The 20,973-nt window shown below is 36.1% G+C and overlaps 1 protein-coding gene across 4 annotated transcripts; it reads right to left on the reverse strand.

The window, feature by feature from the left end:
* Positions 1 to 1,390: 1,390 nt before the first annotated feature.
* LOC139980703 (sialate:O-sulfotransferase 1-like) lies at positions 1,391 to 19,298 on the reverse strand. 4 transcript variants are annotated; one of them, XM_071992554.1, is made up of 7 exons: positions 18,836 to 19,298; positions 14,496 to 14,681; positions 10,737 to 11,009; positions 8,329 to 8,520; positions 7,142 to 7,348; positions 5,719 to 5,861; positions 1,391 to 5,217 (listed from the first exon to the last, which is right to left on the reverse strand). In XM_071992554.1, the coding sequence occupies exons 2-7, from the start codon at positions 14,635 to 14,637 to the stop codon at positions 5,005 to 5,007; spliced, it is 1,170 nt and encodes a 389-aa protein (XP_071848655.1). In that variant the 5' UTR covers positions 14,638 to 14,681; positions 18,836 to 19,298; the 3' UTR covers positions 1,391 to 5,004. The 4 variants fall into 4 exon arrangements, with proteins under 4 accessions (XP_071848655.1, XP_071848653.1, XP_071848652.1 ...); XM_071992552.1 differs by having other exon boundaries at positions 14,496 to 14,684; positions 18,836 to 19,297; XM_071992551.1 differs by lacking the exon at positions 18,836 to 19,298 and adding an exon at positions 18,667 to 18,825 and having other exon boundaries at positions 14,496 to 14,684.
* Positions 19,299 to 20,973: the final 1,675 nt, after the last annotated feature.

A 20,973-nucleotide genomic window follows, 5' to 3' on the forward strand; every position in this document is an offset into this window, starting at 1 on the left:
AAAGCCAACTTGCTTTCTGGTTTCAACAAATTTATTGTTTTCCAGTATTACTACAGAGTTGATAATTCACACACACATGACAATTCAACAGTCAAGTAAATGGAGATTTTAAATTGGTGAACACTTCAACACATTACACAGAATATTCTGCATTTATATATATATTGACAGGTGATTGAGTTACAATAACATGCATTAAAAAAGTCATAATGGTTATAAGTAATGAGTAACCTGTGCAGTCAAGCTGGCCTGTATCTGTGATGCCCTAGTTGAAAGTACACCTTGAGAAGAGGAAAGTTGACAAATTCTACATGCAGCTTGTCTATAACAAGTACAATATCTTCGTTTGAAAATTAGCAAATTGAAACAAAAGCTGCTGTAAGGCATTCACTTTGTGCCATGGTTAGGAATGCAGTAAAATTAAGTCTTTTAATAATAGAAATCGGGCAGTCAAGTATTACCTATTCAGGTGTGTTGCAAATTGCAATAACATGTATTTTGAACAATTGGTTATGGAGAGGGCTGTCATTCTGGTTAACAATATATAGTCATGCGTATACAATAACATCCTGCAGCAAGAAAAAAGTTAAATATACATTTTTGAATATAGAACATCAAAATCAACAAAACAGAAGCTAAGTCATAGAAAATGTTTTGGCACTAATGTTTCATAGAAAATGTTTTGGCACTAATGTTTGATAAACCATAAATCCAAACAGCTTAATGGTTCTGATGCTTTCCATGCTGACAATTGAAATTGAGGTTCTTGATAAATGAACGTAATTGGACCATTGAAACTAGACCAGAAAGCTGACAGGCTGAGTGAGTCCTTGCCCACTTCATTTAGTGTAAATTGTTCACACAAGACATATGTGTTGCATGTTGTGCTTGATAAGGTGCATCCACATTCCACATGAAGTTGATACAAGCTTCAGCATGAAGACACTCTATGTTGTAACTTTCCAAATATAAAGTATTCAAACCAGAACCCAGAGGGATATTCTGGACAAAGACAATGTAACACCTACCTGAGAGCAAAATATTTCACAATGTTAGTTGAAAACCCCACCTCAATATGTATGTAACCTATTTTGAAAAATTCCATGTTAGGTTGCAGAAAATATGCAATTGTTGTCAAGCCATCAACATCAGCCACTGGAATGTACCTTTTAGTAGAGAATGTTGAAGGGATTTCCATTCACTAAAGAGGTTGTCATATGACTTTCAACAGGAACTAATGTTCAATTTCAGAATACAAGGTGTGTATCAGGTGTCTCAACTACAAATATTAGACTTCTTAAAATCAATATGGAGCATCCACTTACAGTTTGCGATTCATCAAAGTGTTCCTTCACTGGATACTTTGGTTTCAAGGTTTTTTTCACATTAACACATCTGATGAAAGGATGACATTTGACCTCCATTATAAACAATAAGCTTCTTGATCTCAACATTATTGCAACAAAATGATCAGTATTTTATCAGACGAACTCATTCCAATGTTTCTGGTGCGAACACACCATCCTGATAACACCAGCCCTCACACATAGTGAAGTCATGGTTCAGCCTCTTTATCTAGTACAAAGGGGAAAATTAAATTTTCATGCCAGTATCAGACTAGCTGGTGGTGCAAAAAGCATAAATACAGGTTAAAAATCAGACAACTTTGAAAAGAAACAAGAACCTAAGTAAGCAAGAATCACCTACACAGGAGTAGAAAGGTCATCTGTGAATGTTTTCCAGTTAAAAATCAGTTGTCAGTATGTAGGGCAGATCCAAGAATCTTTGTGGCTTGCATTAGTCTACTTATGCTGACTAAAGGAAACTTGAGTTGTAATGGAGTAAGAAGTTTGCAGTAAAACATACATCAGAGCAGAGTAAGTTTCTCTATGAGAGACTTGTGTCCATGGTTCTTTCTCTATTAGAGTAACTTTATTTTGCTCCTTTGGCAAGACTTCAAACTCTATTAGGGGCCTATGGGAGGTTTTCTATGGAACGCGATCTTATTTCGTTGTCTAAATTAAGTTTGTTGTCTAAACTAAAGTTGTTGCTGCTGTTTTACCACGTTGTTGCTCAAACTCACATTGATGTCTTAACTTTCGTTGTCTAAACATACGTCGTTGTCTAAACTTACGTTGTTGCCATCGGCGCTGTTCAAAATTGCTCCACCATGTAATGTAAACCAGCCTATGCAGATGACTTCAGTGCACTAGATTTCTGATTGTTAGTATAAGCAGAACTAGCTGTTACAATAGAAATGGCCCGAACCACCCATTTTGATAAATAACACTATGGCATGATAAACACAGGTCAGTCTACTGTACGTGGTAACTGGTTATACACACCTCCACCAAAAACAATAGGGGTCTTGGAGGTCCAAGTCCATTTTGGGGTCACTAGAGGTCAAATTGTGGAAACTTTGTAAACACGATAACTCAAGAAGGGAAGGTTGGACGAATCTCATATTGATAATGTAGTTGTGACACGTTCAGTAAAAGATTTTGAGGTCAAAAGTCATTTGAAGTCACCAGACGCCAAACTATGGAAACCTTGTTTCATAAGCTACCGTATCTCCCTGGCTGTCAACATGACTTTAGACATCAACGTAAGTTTAGACATCAACGAACAACAGCAACATGGTAAAATAGCAGCAACAAACAGAGTTTAAACAACAAAGTAATGTTGCCCTTTTCGCGTTCCATAGTTTTGTGACTCTTATTACAGCATTTGATGGTGTTGGTTCAACCAAAGCAAATATATCAGATGATCAGAAATATTAGAAATAAGAATTTCTAGGGAAAGGAATTAAACATGGGCAGAGTGAGTAAACATATGGTCAAGTTACCAGAAAAGAGGAGCTGACATGAGGGTTGTAGAAGGGTTTGAAAACTAGAAATATGCTATTAGATTGTAGACAATTTCACTTTGCCAAGATTATATATAAGAAGTTTTCATTTAAATCTCCCATGATAGAATATTCAACATTTAAAATTGAAAAACGAACTTGAAATATTGAGAAAAGAGTGTACAACAATATCCTTCAGAGCACCTGTGGTACAATTCAGTTTTTAGTAAAATCAAATAAATCAAGATGTGCTGATGATGTATAGTACTACACCATTATATAAAACATTAAATATGTAATTTATTCCTAATATGACAGGTCTCTTTTGAGCCTGAGAGATCATACTGTACATGTGAGAGGTGTAAGTATATGGGTTCTATATACAGCTTTCCAATTCAAATATGCAAGGACGCAGTACTATGCTGATAACCACATCTCATTTCATTACTTTCATCAAACTTGTTTTAATGTAGGTAAAATTAAAAAACATTGCATGAATTCTATTTAGCAAAATAAGGAAGCTCAAAAGCATATTACACCCCACTTTTCTTAATAGCAAGAGTAAACCTGAGAAATTCAAAAGATCCCCATTACTTATAAAAAATATATTTTTGTAGAGGGCAGCTCATATCCGTATCATTGCATCCATACAAAAACGTCATTGAATAATACATTGTATGAAAGGAGACATTTACGCACCTAGCATTTAACTTAGTGTCTTTGAGATGTCTTCAACAGTGTTCCACAAATATTCATGAATTATTTTTCTTTGATGACTGATGGCATTTGGAAATGTTGATGCTAAACACTGAAGGTACTGGCATTACTTTTATATACCACATTATTTTACTTTCGAGGTGAGGATATCAGTAGAACAAACAAAGAGGTGGCCAATGAAATGGAAAGGAACATTTCTTACTTTAGTAGGGAGTTGTTAATCACAAGAACTTCCTCCACATAGAGTAAGATATTATTTTTACTAAAATGAAACTGACATTTATAGTAACTGACGTACTTACTATCACATCACCAATTCCAAGTATGAACTAAATCGGACATAGGGTTGAAGGAGATATTAACACTTTAAGCATTTTATTTTAAACACCGCCCACTCATCAATATTCATGAGATTAGAACCACAAACAAAAGGGCCCTTAACACATTATGGGGTATCTATCTACCAAGTATGACATTGACTTCATGTGTGGTTGTTGAGATATTGTGTTTCCAACTAGCCGTTGCATACACAAACATACAATCACACACACGCCAGCACCATTGCAAAGGTTACTGAACCTTCGGCATCATAACCAAAAATAAAACTATAAAAAGTCACACACATACATGCAAAAGGTCAAATCAATCAAAATATCAAAATCAAAAATAAGATCAAATATAAAACGAAAATCTAACATTTTGTGTGGATGCAGTGGCTGTTTTCTTAATTTCCTGTCTGTTTCCTGGTGGAGGAAGGGGAGGGATGAGTTGGTTCATGGCAAAACTAGTCTCAGAAAAGAGTAGATTAAAGTAACAGAAGCACACAATCGGATTAAAATGTGATTAATTGTATAAAAAATATAGAAAAAATTGCAAAATCATACTGGCCAAAAAAAATTATGATATTTAACTTGAACTACACAGTTCCTCTTCTAATGGATAAGAAATAACTGCATGCAAATGCTTGCACCCACACAAACTTACATGCCTGCACGCATACTTACATACATGCAAAGACAGAAGCATATGTTCATACACATTCTACATAAAGTACAAATAAGGCATGCAAAAGATGCACAAATATGAAACATCAAGAGAAGACGCAACTGCAGTACATAATGCTTCTGGTACTGCTGATGAGGTTGAATGCCCACTATGCATTGCAAATTACTCTAAACAATAACAATCATCAATGTCTTTCCTCTGGGCAACCATGCAGCATACTTAACAGAACTTTGAATGTTGTTACAAAATCATCGATCAGTGATGACATTAAGAAATACTATGATGCTGCAATGATCCATCCTTCGTTGGTTCTTTCAACTTACACACTGAATATGCACCAACCGTATCAATAAGAAGTCAGGAAACAGAACTCTTCTTAACATCTCTGTTCTTACCATTGTCATCATGGTGAAAAAAAGTTGAGATTTCAAGAAATTTCACCTGAAAACATTTGACATGTATTCCTTTGGTATGGGCTGTTTTCCATTGGCAAGTAGCAAACTATTGGCAAGTTCTATTTTGTGATGAACATAGCTTTTCATTACACTTGTGAAGGGATCAAACTCCTTTTTTGCTGTTCTATGAAAACTTCCCTCTTGATTAGCGATGGTACAGTTCATTCGGGCAATGTCAATTTCTACCTTTAAAAACTGAAGAGAAAGAATGGAGAGACATTCAAAGTTGAGATTTACTACAGACTATTTATAATTCATGCAATTTAATAATATCCAATACACACTGCAAGAGATACTAAAGGTGTGAGTGAGATCTTTGTAAACATAGCTACCAGTAACATTACAAACATCCTAACTGTTAAGAAAACAGTACATTTAAAAATGCAATCACATCTCATGCTCTTCATCAAGAGTGCAACCTGAACCCCACCCAGTTCCTCCCATCTTCTGTTTGAATAATCCTCGCAGTCAAAAAAATATGAAACCATAAAACTGCAACTGATTTTGAGGTTATCAGCACGTTTCTGGGATTGTGGTTTTAAAGAATAGACTAGTGCCTCTCATCATTAAATTCAAGACATAAATTCTAGAATATCCTATCAAAGAATTCCCTGCATACAGTATTTCTGTTCTACTCTCTCTTCCTGTTCCTTTCAAACTTTGACCATTGATAAAATACTTATACTATTTACTTACTTTCAGCATTTTCTCTATTTCTTTTCTTGTATCGGTGAGAATATCTTCATAGTATGTGATGTGGATGTTAGGATCCTTTTGGAGCCATTTCTCAATTACTCCATACCACTTGTCGCCCATCTGACGTACGAAAGATTCCCATTCTGAATTAAAAAATATCACTTGAGTGCTCAATAATGCAAAGACATAATACAAGACCAAGAGGTCAGAATGGCCATTATATTATATAAAGGCTTCCATTGAAATGCATGAATATGACACCATATAAGCCCTACTGTCTGTTACAAATTCAAACTCAAAAATAAAACTGCAGTGGCAGAATGACCTGTCTCTTTGACATTTCCTCCTGAAAATGGCCCTTTTATTTTACAACATTCGTGACTGGTAGAAGAAAAGCCAACACCCTGATGATGTAGTACTATAGTATACAGGTCCAAAGCCAGAATATATTAAGGGGTGGGGAGGGGAGGGGGGGGGAATTAGAGGGAAAGGGTCTGAGGGTGTCTATTCATCTTTAGAAATTTATTGTGGTTAAGAGGCTTAGATGAAAAATGGTGCAATCATTTCCATCATTTGAATGACATTTGTGTGTATGACTAGTATGCATGCATAATAAAAGGTAAGCAACTTGTAATAAAACTGGGGAGGGATGAAAGGCAGGTGTTCCCATGTTCCCAGTGGGTACAGCCCTGTATAACCTATATTATGTATAGTATGTGTGGGGTAAGTATACGTAGGTATCTCATATCTCTTTATTGACCCAAATAAAATTGCATACCATGCACAAAACTCTGACTAAAAGTGTCAGTTACTGAATTAAGTTAACTTGTTAAGACAAATCTACTTCTTTGTTTGTAATGGTTTATGAGGAGAACCTTCTGAGAAGCAGATTACACCATGCTGTCAAAACAAGTAGCATATATAGGGTCATACCTGTTTCCTTTTCTTTTGCAAATTTTGCTTTGCTCTCCTAAACAATTTCTGTGGAGGAACTTTGCCCATCAATGCCTCTCACTCACCCCCCCCCCCTTTGGCTACACCATAGTGCACAAGGTAGAATCTACTATTAGCTTCAACACGGCTGTACTATATGACTGTATTAAAATAAAAGGTGGTCTTTGTATTGTATGTAGCCATTTGTCAGTTATAGCACCTAACAGCACTGCAAACTTAAACTAGAATGGTGTCCATACTTAGAGAGGTAACTCTCCTTGGTGGCTGTATTCCTGATTAATTATTTATGACACTGCTGTGGGCATACTCTTGGTGTGAAAGTAGTTGAATCAAGTTATACCAGCTGTGAATAACTACAGTATATCTGACAAACACATCAAGGGGACAATTTGTCTTGGTTTCCCATTTTTTGCTTCAAACTTGTTCCATCATTTATTAATAATTGCTGACAGTTCGCAATATGTCTTACCTGGACCAGCAAACTGTGACTGATCTGCAACTGCTGTGTGGTTTTTTCCAGTTAAAATACGATTATATTCGGAAATCATCGCCTTGAAGGGATTTCTAACTAAGACGATGCCAGTGTCATACTGCTGTGAGTTTTCTGTCTTGAATCGATGGCATTTCACCACCAGTAGAGTTCCATCCCAAGGGTTCTCATACTCTCCAAAGAAACCTAACAAATATACAGAAATACAATCAGAAGCTTCTGCTAAAGAATGAAAATCTACTCACAAAAGCTGTCCCATGAATATATCAATTCTCTATTAAGTCTATTTTCGTTGACATCGAAAAACATTTGATCCTTTGCTGATAATTTGCATGGATAACACTACGTTCCTTTTCGTTTCCAAATATCATTCTGTGAGACCAATGTGTTTTAAATATTAGGACAACAGTTAATATATAGGTAATGTAATTGGTAAGAACATGTCATAAACCTTACTAAATTTACTTTAAATGTTATTTTTCTATTTTACATTTATCTCCAATTGACAATGGTCTGTTACAGCAGGTTCTACATATCACAAGTTGATGTTCACAAGCAGATTACTTCAACCTCTATAACAGTCATATTAAATTTTGGACAGTACTGCAGTATTTTCACTGCACTTCATGAAACCAATTGCTTGAGGTCAAAGGTCAACTAGTTCATAATTAAAATCTACTCTACTTTGAGAATTTAACATTACTTGTGTACAAACATGACCATAGCAATATCAAGGGTCACACAGAAATCCTGCAAATCCGAATTTGAACTGACCTGTACAATGGCTATTTTGTTTACTCAAAAACAACTGAAATATTCAGAAGGAGGAAGTATAAGTCTGGGGATTCATTCATATATCTTACTGATAGAGATGTACTAATAAAAATATCATGCTAAGGTCAGCTTGACAGAAGTTCCAATCACAAATACAAAAACACGTAGAACTATTTAAGGTGGCGATACTAGAATACAGTATAAAGACAGCAATGTTCCAACACTAACATGGCAGCAAGCTAACACATTATGTCCTGAGAGCTAAATTATAGAAAAGGAGTGTGTTGACAGCCTTTCTTCTGCCTTTGATCATATTTTAATAAAGAATAGGACCAAATTATAGTTCAAGTGAAGTTCTAAGAGTTTACTGCAAGAAGTTGATCTATTCTTACCAGCCCTAAAAAGCCTCTTGTCAGAATAGATGCTGCCAGTAAAGATGCCCGATGCACTCTCAAGTAAATGTCGCACCCAAGTATTCCCGGAACCTGGAAGACTAGCAAGAGCGACAATTGGTCTACTACCCTGGGAAGCCAGTTTCTTGCTCTTACATATATCCATGTCAACATTTGCTTGGTGGCGGGATTCTGAAGAAATAGCAAACAATGTAGATTATTTATATGAGCATCCGTTGAGATGAGGAAAATATGTTTCTAGAAAGGAATATGGCTCCCTTCAAGATTCTGATTGTGCTAAACATAGACCTGTGAAAGAGCTTTGAATACAAATTGCAGTGGCATATCACATACAGCCTTCAAACTGAGTGAAATAAACCCAAAGACAATAAAACCACGATACCAGAATCAGGAAGACCTCACACAGAGCCGGTGTACAAATTTCAATTTCCCTGACAGCAGATTTTCCGTGACTGAAAATACATATGAAATATTTTTAAAATGAAGCCTAACTGCATTTAGGTATTTTTATTTTCCTATATCTTTGCTAGATTCACTTCAAACTTATCATGGCTTTTAACTTACAATGTTTCAAGCTTGGTACTTAATGACCAGATATCCCATCAAGCACATGCAGCTCATGGAAACGAAGAAGGATGTATAAAGCCAACTCATTTGGATGCTGCCAGATATGTGTTGACTACCCGAAACCATGCAGTGAGCAGCAATATAATAATGACAAGTATTTGAGAATACCTTGATTCATATGAAAGAAATATCACCATGCAAAAGAGAGCAGCATTAATAAAAACAAAGACAATGAAAGTGTTGAAAGAGCCAAAGGGTTTATTGAGGAGAAACACATGCAATCAACCATTACTGTGAAATTAGATATGGAAGATGAAGACAACAGAATGCAACATTAATTTGGTAATATTGGTTACAAAAATTGTTGGATAACCAACACCAAGATTTGTTGTCTTACAGCATTTCTTTCATAAAGTTAGTAGTTAATACCGGTTACCCAAATGACTAAACAGAGCAATATGTTAACACCAACATCATAGACCCAATGAACGCAGAGTTAATCAACATATTATTATGAAGCAAGATTACATTCAAGACTTCACCGCTGAGATCTTTGCAGAAATGGAATATTGACCAGCAATTTACACAGCATCAAGGTTTATATTTTGTTATTGGTGTGTGACTAGAGGTGAGGGGGTAGGAGATGGGTTCAATCATCAAGGAAATTAAATTGCTATCATTAATTCTCTAGATTCCACAGCCAAACAGCTGTTTACATTTCCAATATTCAAAGAATACTTCATTATTTGAATTATATTATCCAAATGGTTCTGTGTTATACAAAAATTATTGAAAATTTCTACTGAAAGAGAAATTGACAACTAGGCTTATCTTTATAAGGCCTTACAAAGTGTTTCTACTTTTCATCCTATATTTGTGTCATAGTAACCAACAAAACATTCAGATACTTACTGATCTTACATGTTTGTGTGAGCATTGAAACATTGATGATGTGGATGTGCTATTTTGGTAACGCAACAGAGGAATACATCACATTTATATCACATTTTAACACTTGCTATGTGTAATCACTTCAACATACTGATAAGAAATTTTCAGACGGGGGTACTGTACCATTTCTGAGATGCTGGTGTGTGTATATTTGGATAGATTAACATTACATTTTAATCTCGCCAATATTTCTCAGATGCTGGTGGTAGTTACTTTCCCTTTCACTGAACTTCCCAAAGTCACTGCATCAGATTCATATAACAGTTCACACCTTGCCAATTTTTCTTTTAACCACAGAGACCACATAGCAGGTAGCATACGCCTATTAAAAGCCCCATTGACTTACACACTAAATCAAGAAAGTAATGTGATCTCTAAGTCTAGATGCTACCCATCACCGGATAGCTGACAAGTTGGCCTTTCATGGCACCATCAATTTTCCATATCATGAATTTAAAGATTTTTTTTGCTATGAGAGCCTGAAGTTTTCGTCACTTGTAAAACAAACCTCTCCACTCAGAAGTAAACAATTTTTGTATGCTGCTCCTTGGAGGCACAAAAACCAGATTCCGATTGATAACATATCAAAAGATATGTTCTCCTGATGCTTGCTTGGTACTTTTCCCGAAGGAGAACATTTGGGCGGATGTATATAGACTCTTGTAGGAGTATGCCACCTTGCAACTGACTACTTTGATGTCTATCTTACGCAGAGTGAAGAACTGTCTACCTTGCTTTTAATGTGTCAACTGCGGGGATTGTGTGATTAGGTGGGTGGAACAGATTGGAAACAATATCCCATCACCGTGTTGTTGTGAATCTCGTACAGCGGAAGATTGCACTTATTAACAAGCAGCTTTCACTCTTACCTTCTTCTTTTAGCTTATCTAAAAGAATTTGCTTTTTTTTAAGTTTTCCTTTCAATTTCCTTGTTTTCTCTTTCAGTTCATTCAATGTTGTCTGATCACTGTTCTCAGTAATCCCTGATTCAACTTTCAAATGGTTGGTCTTTGCATGTTCAGAGCTAAATTCTGCTGATTTCTTGTCAATGAATGCTTCTTTCTCTTGGTCATCTTTCAAGTGTATTCTCTCGTAGGTCTTGTTATTTAATTTGTTACCTGTGGATGTATCATATTCACCACCTTAAAAAAAAAAAAAAAAAAGGAAAAAGATAGCAAAAAATACAATGACATAAAGATTTGTTTATAATAGGATTTATCAGCTCTTAAATTACAGTAAAATGAGTAGAAGTAAAAGATTGCTAATTCATTAAACTAAAAACATTCTAAAATGGTTATAAAAAAAATGCGACCCAATATCAATTGCAGTGCAACAATTTTTCAGTATTGTTTTTGTCATCTCAAATTTATATCATAAATGTCTTTCAGTAGAAGTTAAAGAACTGAAAGTTTACTTCAAGCGTGCAGCCATGGGGATTCCCCTCCCAAATGAGAGAAAACAAAAAAGCGGAGAGCAAAAGAGAGAGAGAAAAAGAGCGACCATTAGCCGGAGAATTTGTAGAATAACACAGAGGGATCTCACACAAATATCCAGAAGTGTGGAAATTGGAATATTCTTATTTATGACTAAAAATAGAACTCATGGGCATAGCGTCTAAGCCTTTTGTCCCTCACACTTTTGCAAAGCTATCTACACCGGTAGCCTACATAGAGTCACACTTTCGAAAAGGAATGCAAACAACCAAATTATAGGCAACCTATGTATAGGGGAGAAATCCAACAAAAATGTCTCGATTTGGTCAGTAAATTCTCTAAATTTGACCAGTTGTGTTACAGAAAAACTGGCAACCCTGTTGTAGGTTGTTAACTAAGTACAGTTTAAACTGGTATGACACCTTGACACCATTGTATTTGATTTGTATTTCTGGCTACAACCACAGTGCCATGGATTTGACTAGAGTACCCTAAAAATTACAGTAGCTTCTTTTTTGAGCCACTTATTACCTACTTGAATCATGTCTTCCCAATGAATCAATATTAGGCTAATTGTATCCAGTATTTTGAACATTTGAGTATAACTTTACCAGCTTGCCTTTACCTCAACTTTACCTCTTGGCCAATTGGATAAAAATTTCAAGCTCTGAGACCTTAAAGTCCACCATATCGTATAGCTTCCAGGACCCCACGCAGATAATGCAAAGCATTCTCGCTGACAGGTTAATAAAAATTTCATAGATACTTAATTCAGTAAGGCCTGTTTAATAAGCAAGTCCTGCACTAATACATACAGTTGTGATAATACTGTAACTGTTTGTCAGACATAACCAGAAACTATATTTTTACTCACCTCACTACCACAACGTTTACATTGAATGTTTTTCTGTTCTGTGTCATTTCTCTACTTCTGGAAAGGCGAGGTGCTTTATAACAGGGATTCTGATACGGCAATCATAATCCCTTCTTGATGTGACAAAATCATTCTGAATCAGTTCTGTCTCATTACAGATAACCTACCTCTTTAATCACAAGCAGTGTAAGTCTTTATTTGTATACTGCTTTTACATTGAAACTTCTTTTAATTCAACCAACAGCAGTTATTGTGTATCAATTTTCTGCTTGACTGACGAAATAACTAAAGGAAGCAATAAAGTTACTTATTCGAATTCTATTACCGTATCAAACAAACAATTACAACATCAAGGTTCCTTGTAGTAGGTAAACTTTATACAGATGTATCTAAACAAACAAGATGTCCTGTACATAGTGCATGAGCACTGACTTTGGACTTGTTACTGGTACTAAAAGTTGTCAAAATGTCAAATATTCATGGTTATAAATACCATCAGAGGATAACACAAACACGTTAGCATCTACTTTGGAAGAGGGGGCTGGAGGGGAGAACTGGTATGAGTACTGCTGTTATTACAGGGTAGAAGGAAGTGCCATAACCTCATTTCCACTTTTAGGCTTTGATGGCAACTTAACATTCCATGAAAAAGTGATTGACGTTAGATATGCTGATTTCAACAGTAAAACATTGAAAATCATGAACAATTCTTCTACAGTCTGTATCTGTTTGACATGCTCTCAAGTTTTAGATGCAGTTTGCTTCTGTATAAGATCCTGCTAGGATGGAAACACCAGGCCCTCTATTAAAGTAGCTTCACAGGCTTTATGTAGAAGACTTGCAGTTTATCCGTTTCTTCTTTGTCTGACTAATACTTTGTGGGTACTTCAGTTTTCTCATTGTCAGGATTTGCTTTTTACAGCTTGACCAATAGGACACTTGTAGAGGTATCTCTGCCACTGTTTCTGAGACAATTAAAAGCTGTGCTTCTAACAAACAGTCGTCATTACCTGGGTGACTACAATTAAGAGGATTTACTATTCAGTTATGGAAGAAACTGTCTTAAGCTCTGACAAAAATTATTGTTTTATACTTCACTTTTCACTTAGTGCATAAAACTGTAGTGGCTAATATCCTACACTACATTTATATTACCATGCACTGCCAAGATGAACGAATTGCAATTCTGCATGTTGTCTGCTAAGGCTGTCTGCCTTGGAGCGTGATCAATAACACGTTTGTTCCAGTGTATCTGGAAATTTACAATTTTAGCATTCATTCGGTGAAGATGCCATTTAATTTATCTTGGCTTTACTGTACAAGGACTCACCTTATATTGAAATCCTATAGGTCAAGGAGAGAAAACTTAACCTTATATATGAAATTTTAACTGTTAAAAGAGTCAACTTAACAATTAATCTCTGTAAAATTGTAGTGTCATCCGGCAGAACTCAGTCTCATACAATATTATTAGTCTGTGATCGTTGGTAGATACCTCTACAAGTGTCCTCTATTGGTCAAACTGTAAAAAGCAAATCCTGACAATGGGAAAACTGAAGTACGCACAAAGTATTAGTCAGACAATGAAGAAACGGATAAACTGCAAGTCTTCTACATAAAGCCTGTGAAGGTAACTACTTTAATAGAGGGCCTGGTGTTTCCATCCTAGCAGGATCTTATACAGAGGCAAACTGCATCTAAAACTTGAGAGCATGTCAAACAGATACAGACTGTAGAAGAATTGTTAATGATTTCAATGTTTTACTGTTGAAATCAGCATATCTACGGTCAATCACTTTTTCATGGAATGTTAAGTTGCCATCAAAGCCTAAAAGTGGAAATGAGGTTATGGCACTTCCTTCTGTAGTCGATTTTAATAGACACATGACTACTGTAAGAAGCTTATTGATGGATTTCTGCCTTAGTTTTTTTGGCTGGCCTCTTTACATTGTCTCACTCCAAGAATGTTCTAGAAAACCCTGATGTGGTAGAAGATTTAGTATACCAGGCTGTAGCTGCTGCAGACCCAATCTTAACCACCATTATTATGTGTTTTCTTAATTTGTTGGATACACACCGACTGCAAGTTAATACTTTCATATATTGTTTACTTTGGCCCAAATGAACCATTTGACAGCGTGATGTATTATTTAAAATAATAAATTTTCAGTTATCCAATTCAGTGTTTTAAAAAAAAAATTAAGTTGTAGTATACCTCTTATGCTCTGCTTCGTCATCACATAAAATAAGTGATTAACTGTTGAGATAATTGGAATCTTTGCAAAAACATATGTCATCAAAAGACTTGCAACAAAAATTACCTCTACTGTCTCTGACTTCTTCAAATGTCATGAGATGAGCTTGATGAGCTTCAAAGTATCCCACCAGAATCAAACTAGGAACAGCAATCAGAGGCAGTATCCAGAAAAACCTCAAAAAGGAACGGTGTTTATCTTCAAACATTGTTGCTACATTCCCTGTGGTTTCCTTTGCGTTCTTAATAGTAGCTTCTGAAAGAAAGCATTTAGAATTCACACTACAATACCTCAGTGACTTGTCATTTTCAGCAAGAGCACCAATGGTGCAGAAATTCATACAACATTAATAATGGTATGAAATAAGTTTCAATTCCAAGCACCTCATTTCATCCACTAATCAAAACTCACTATTACCTTTTGTTGAGTAACTTCTGCCTAGTGATAGTTCAAAGCAGTTTTAAATTTGTTAATGAAGTTTTACTTGCAATGTAATAACTTAACAGTAGTAAGCAATTTTTCAAATTAGGGTGGAAAAAGTTTTCAAATAACAGGTTAAAGTCTCAATGTGTGTTTGTTGATGAATTTCGGAACACAAACTTCTGAAGCAGATTGAATTTTTTTTTCTTCTAATTGCACTCTGACCAGGTGGGTTTAACTGAGAAAAGGTGTCTCAATCGAAAGAAAGAAATTTACTTTCTGTTGCCCTTATGGCGTGACGATTTACCATAAAATCACTGCGACCGTGCATATCAACATGTTCATTACACAAATGTAACCTATATACTCGTATCGTCCACTTTTTTCACCCAATTCATCGAGGAAACGTCTGAAAACACTTGTTTATTCCTTGCAATGGAAGGAAATGACCAATTTCGCAAGCTACAGGTACATTGGTAAGACCGAAAAAAGATATATACTATTCAAGAAAATGGACCTAACACAGGCTAGCACAATTGGCCTAACGGTCATAAACAAAACAGAGAGATTTGACTGGCCCATGATTGGTTGGGCGAGGCTTGCAAATTTTGAATAAAGTTTGTAGAATCTATGGACTCATTACAAAATCAGCTAAAAAATGTTTAACGACAGATAACTCAATACAAATAATGATTATTAATAAGAAAATTGCATAGAACGGTGTTATTTTCACTGAGCTTTTAGGGCAGAAAGCTGGAAAAGTTGAGGTTAAAATTTGGCAAACACACATTGAGACTTTAACATCACCTGCAGATAACTATTCATCTAAAATTACCAAAACTACCTCCCAATTGCCCTCTTTTAACCTCAAATGATGTTTGATATCCACAGAAAACAAAAGGATCTTACAACCAATAAGGTGGACCCAATTACCAAGAATGAGGTTCATATAAGGCTAACTTATTACTTTTGCAATGTTTACAAAGCTTTTAAGCATTGACCTCTGTTGATTGCAAATGACCTTTGAACTCCAAAGAAAATAAAACAGCCAAGTACTTAACATACAGACAGAGCTGTAATGATGAATTCCTACAATAAAAAATCAAATTTGTAAAATACCCCTGCATATATACAAAAGTAGTTCTATTAGGCACTGTGTTATATCTGGGGAGTAATTGATCCGGTATCGCAAAATGGAATACAGTAAAACTGATATAAATATGTCCCATCCAGAGTATGATAAAAGCAGTAATACCTCACACTGAATTGAACAGTTTAATTGCAGTGAGATGTTGGGCAACTTGCTAACTGTATGAATTCTGCAATATCCTGTGATTTGATTTATTGACCTCTGTGAAACTTGGGTCCCCACACAGAACATTGAGCTTACTTATAGTCACCTCAATGTTGCTTTTGAGATAAGTATACTATGTAAATTTAGAAGTTTTGATCGTGTTGAACTCAAGTAACCTTTACCAAAATCACTCATTATTTCAACTAACTCTTCTTTCCTCAGCTTGTATTACAACATTTTCAGACTTATGCTTCTGATAAATGCAAATTTTGGTATTGTTTCTTTTTGTTTTGCTGTACCTAACCGGCTACTATAGCTAGGTCTAACCTTATAGCAAATGTTGTGCCTATTTGCCTAGCAGCCAGCTGAATACGAGAAACGCATCATATTATTCACACAGGAGTGAGACGAATAAGGAGTACAGTAGTGTTCTCCACTGATCCAAATGCTGGAGGAATTTAAGTAAGTGCTTCATTTCATTCCCCCAGCAGTCAGATGATGTAGGGCTAACAATGGTATTATTCCCTTTGCAGCTAGATGCATAAGTTTACTTTAATGGAAGGAAAAGGATCAGGAGGGATATGACGTCCCCATCAAAAAAAAAATCAACACAGAAACCTCAACTCCTATTGCAATTCTTAACATAACCATCCATAGCATTCTTAAAACCATTTACACTTTGACATTCCTTTCTATCACAAACATTTGAGAAAAGAAGTTCTTACAGACATTTAATCTACTGCAAACCTTTTGCAACTTTAAGACAAAGACCTAGGGGGAAGAAATGCTTCAAGGTCATTAATGTAAGCAACAAATAACAAAGGAGGGAAAGCCGAGCCTAGAGGAACACCACAGCAGACCTCCTGCAAAGACGAAGTTTAACCACTGATAACAACCCTTTGCTTTCTTACGCATAGCCTAATCTGAATCCAAGTTACTGTAACAAGTCACCACCTGTACCAAATCCTCCTAACTTCAGCAAAATCCACTGAGGGGATACTGTACCTTATCAAAAGCCTTCTGAAAATCCAAGAAGATGAAATGTATAGCCTTTTTGTCTATCCAAGAATTAGTACGCATCTTCGATAAATTCAAGATTATTTGTTAGACAAGATCTTTTTGTGACAGAAGTCATGATGAGATTACCAAAGTTTATCAGTATCAATGTGCCTGACAATATTTAGACTTTTTAACAATGGATTCAGAACCTTACACACAACACTACGCATAAGTATCACTGCCTTATTATTCATCAAGCTGCTGGGTGAATTTACAAGGAAAGTCCAGTCAGTGTTACTCAAGAGAAGGATATAGAAATTGTACCTAAAATTAGAAAGTTGAATTTTGTCACAGTACTGTTCTGAATTGTGAATATCGGTATGTATGTATGTATGTATGTATATGTGATCTTCCCGCAAGCAGGAACTCACAAAAGAAGCCATGGAGGGTTTTAGACACGCAAGCTGACCGAAGCCAATCTCTCGGCACACATCCATTTAACGTCCATGTCGGGAAGTTGTTATTGAACAACACCCTTGCCAGACGACACACATTGCTGTCGGCGGGGAATCGAACCGGGGATCTCATGACTGGGAGACGCCGGCGTTAACCACTAGGCTATACACTCCGCCTTTTGTATCTTTTGTATCGGGTGATTTGTATCTCCCACAACAGGCTGAGTCTTGTGTTGAAAGGAATGTGGAAGATCTTCAAACCAGGCCTATCAGTTATTCCCTCCAGTTTCAAAGAATGTAATGTAAATAGCAATTGCTTTTTACTTCATAACCAAGTAACAATATTGTGTACTCTCATTGGTAGACTAACTGCCGGATGAACAGATCGGTACCACATTGCTATTCACCGGGTTGCAGAATAAAATATCCACAACACTTTATAAGCTAGTCTAAGTTGGCAAAACCCTAAATTGTTGCTTGGTGTGTAGTAGGCATCCAAACAAAATTAGATTATGGGATCAAGTCCCCTCTTTCCTGGTTGGATTCTTCCATTTATTTATTTATTTAATTGGGTTTTCATAGCATCAAAGTTATTTTGTTGTTCTCAATGTATTTGGAGAAGGACAAGTCACATCCCATATGTCTTTTAATCAATGAAATAAAGTTAGTAAGAGATTTAACTACTACAGTAGTTGGGTGTTTTGTCAGTCTCAAATTGAGAATGACATTTCACAAACATTATACTAGGGCCTACAGTTAAAATAAATACAAGAATCTGAATGGGGATAGATCGGACTTGATCTGGTTTAACAATTTTGAACTTGAAATATCTTATGAAATGCATGAAGTTACATTTTACTACTTTCAACTGAACACTCAGGTCGTACGCATTGCCTTCCTCATTTCCGTACTGCTGCCACGAACAGAACAGTCCTGTTGCCTCAATTCGCGGAACTAACCCTTATGTTAAACTTACAAGCACCACTCGTTTATAGAGTATAAACTTAGTGCGAAATAATTTTCAACTTATCATCCTTGATTTCAATTATTAGTATTATTATGTTATCACCTGACGTATGTTAGCACAAAATCATTAGCATCAAATCAAGTAGACGGACCCGGTAAGAAGAAATATCACAGAAACTCTAGATATTGGTTGACACGACGTAGTACCAGTAGGCTGTGCTGTTTTCATATTGTGTTAGTTACTATGTGTACTGGAAGAAGATAATACTTACTAGTTTATTGCTGGACAATTGATATGATACCGGAATGTGTGTATATATGTTGAAGGGAAACAGCGTATTCCAGATCTCCACGAACTAATCTTCAACTAAAAAAATAAACTGACACAATACAATATTTATTTCATTCCAGGCTATACTAATAAAATGTATTGATCCGAGTGGTTGACAAGTGACACTCATGAAAACTAGCTATTGCTTGCCAAATTTTCAAAGCTGGTGGATACCGTCGTCCAGGTGTGCGAGTGATCAAATGCCGCTCGCCGTCCGATCATCTGGAAAAGTGATGAATGGTCAATTTATGATTGGGATATGAAACTAATCGGAAGTTAGTTAATATATAGGGGTGTTACTAAAACGAATGACAATTGCGTTACACATAACGAATGACAATATGTTGTACACAATAAAAAATTGCGTTGACTAAAACGAATGACAGTGAATGATAGCACAGTCTGCACAGACATTTGCTTCAACCGGATATCCCAGTTCAGACTTCGCAAACCGAGTGACCGCGAAGTGCGTGGCTTTACAGATCTAGTAAAGTACGGACAAAATACAAACTCACCTTATAGTAAGCGAAATTGTAAGTCTGATTTTAAAAAGTAAATTTAACGTCATTTTCCCGATATTATAATCTTGAAACGGCTAAAAATTCAGGAAGAGTCCGTATATTGGACATTTCTATGAAAATTTTTTTTATTAAGGGGGGGGGGGGTGCAAAAGGGACTGGAAAAGGAGAAAATTTGCGCCAATTATGTAGCTACTCTGTAACAGTGGCGTAGGGAAGTGATGGGCATGGGGGCGGAAATTTTCCCCAAAAAATCGGAAAATCGGGGTTAAAATCGCAATGATCCGAGTTTTTACTCCACTCCGTTAATCATTCTATCTCTTCTCACCACCGTCCTTCGTTGTCATTCGTTGTCATTCGGTGTCATTCGCTGTCATTGGCGAATGATAATTAACCCTGTACAAAGTCAATTGTCATTCGGTCATTCGCTGTCATTCGTTTTAGTTTATCCTATATATAGTGCTGCTGCATGGGTATGCTAATACTGCATGTACCGGTCGTGGCAAGACGCAAAAAGACGGATGGCATTAGAATGGCCTACCGTGCCCCCCCCCCCCCGGATCCTACCATATTACCATGGTGACATCTAGTATAGTCCAGACATCCAGAAAAATGATGTTAACATTAAACATTTTGGATTGCAAAGTGACGTCATCTTTGATGACGTCATCAAAATTTGAAGAAAAAAATGGCAAAATTTATTTTACGCTAGTGAGATGGCAAATAACATCCGCTATTCAAATAACTTGTTTTGAAACCAAAATGCAACTTAATTCTCGAGATATGATTATATTAGTAAAACAATTTGTATTGACTTGTGTGTAATATTGCTATTTCAAATGCGATTTGCTCAATTTATCTTTTTGAGAACTTTTTTCGGGGGTGTGTCTAAAACGAAGACCTCTAAAACGAAGATCGAAGACAGAAGACTGGTGAATTCTCTAAAACAAAGACATCTAAAACGAAGACCGAAGATAGAAGACTGGAAAAATCGAAAACAAATAAAGATGTCTTCGTTTTTCGATCTTCGTTTTCGAGAATCGCAATATAGGCAAATCTTGAAAAGGAAGACCGAATAACGAAGACCTGCAATAATAATAAATTAAAACACATACAATGGTCATGAACTCTCCGAGTAGATCATATAAGGTTTAATGGCCGTGTCAGCCCTAGGGACGGGGGAGTGGGGATTATGAAACTAGTAGTTCGTGCACGGTAAGGAGCAAGTCATTAAAGCTTATGAGCATCAGTACAACTGTGATCTCTTTCGGCTTTTTCAAAATTACCATTGGCTTTATTTGTCAGGTTTCCTGATCTCTTTTTCTTCAAATTGTCTGTCTCATATTCTTTGGGAAATAAACATTTAAGAAGCATTTCACCAGTATAGTTGCAGATACGACACGAATTTAGCTTGAAATAACGAAGTCTTCGTTTTTCGATCTTCGTATTCGAGATTTGCAGTGTAGGCAAATCTCGAAAAGGAAGACCGAATAACGAGGACCTGCAATAATAATCATTTAAAACAGATACAATCGTCATGAAACTCTCCAAGTAGTATAAG

Source organism: Apostichopus japonicus, chromosome 15 (assembly GCF_037975245.1).
Source record: "Apostichopus japonicus isolate 1M-3 chromosome 15, ASM3797524v1, whole genome shotgun sequence".
NCBI lineage: Eukaryota > Metazoa > Echinodermata > Holothuroidea > Aspidochirotida > Stichopodidae > Apostichopus > Apostichopus japonicus.

Coding starts and splice junctions, on each gene's coding strand:
- LOC139980703 (XM_071992554.1), bottom strand. CDS start 14,637: ATGTTTGAAGATAAACACCGTTCCTTTTTGAGGTTTTTCTGGATACTG. Junction 5,862..7,141: donor GTCACAGTTTGCTGGTCCAG/GTAAGACATATT, acceptor TTTTTAATTCAG/AATGGGAATCTTTCGTACGT. Junction 5,218..5,718: donor AAATAGAGAAAATGCTGAAA/GTAAGTAAATAG, acceptor CTTTCTCTTCAG/TTTTTAAAGGTAGAAATTGA.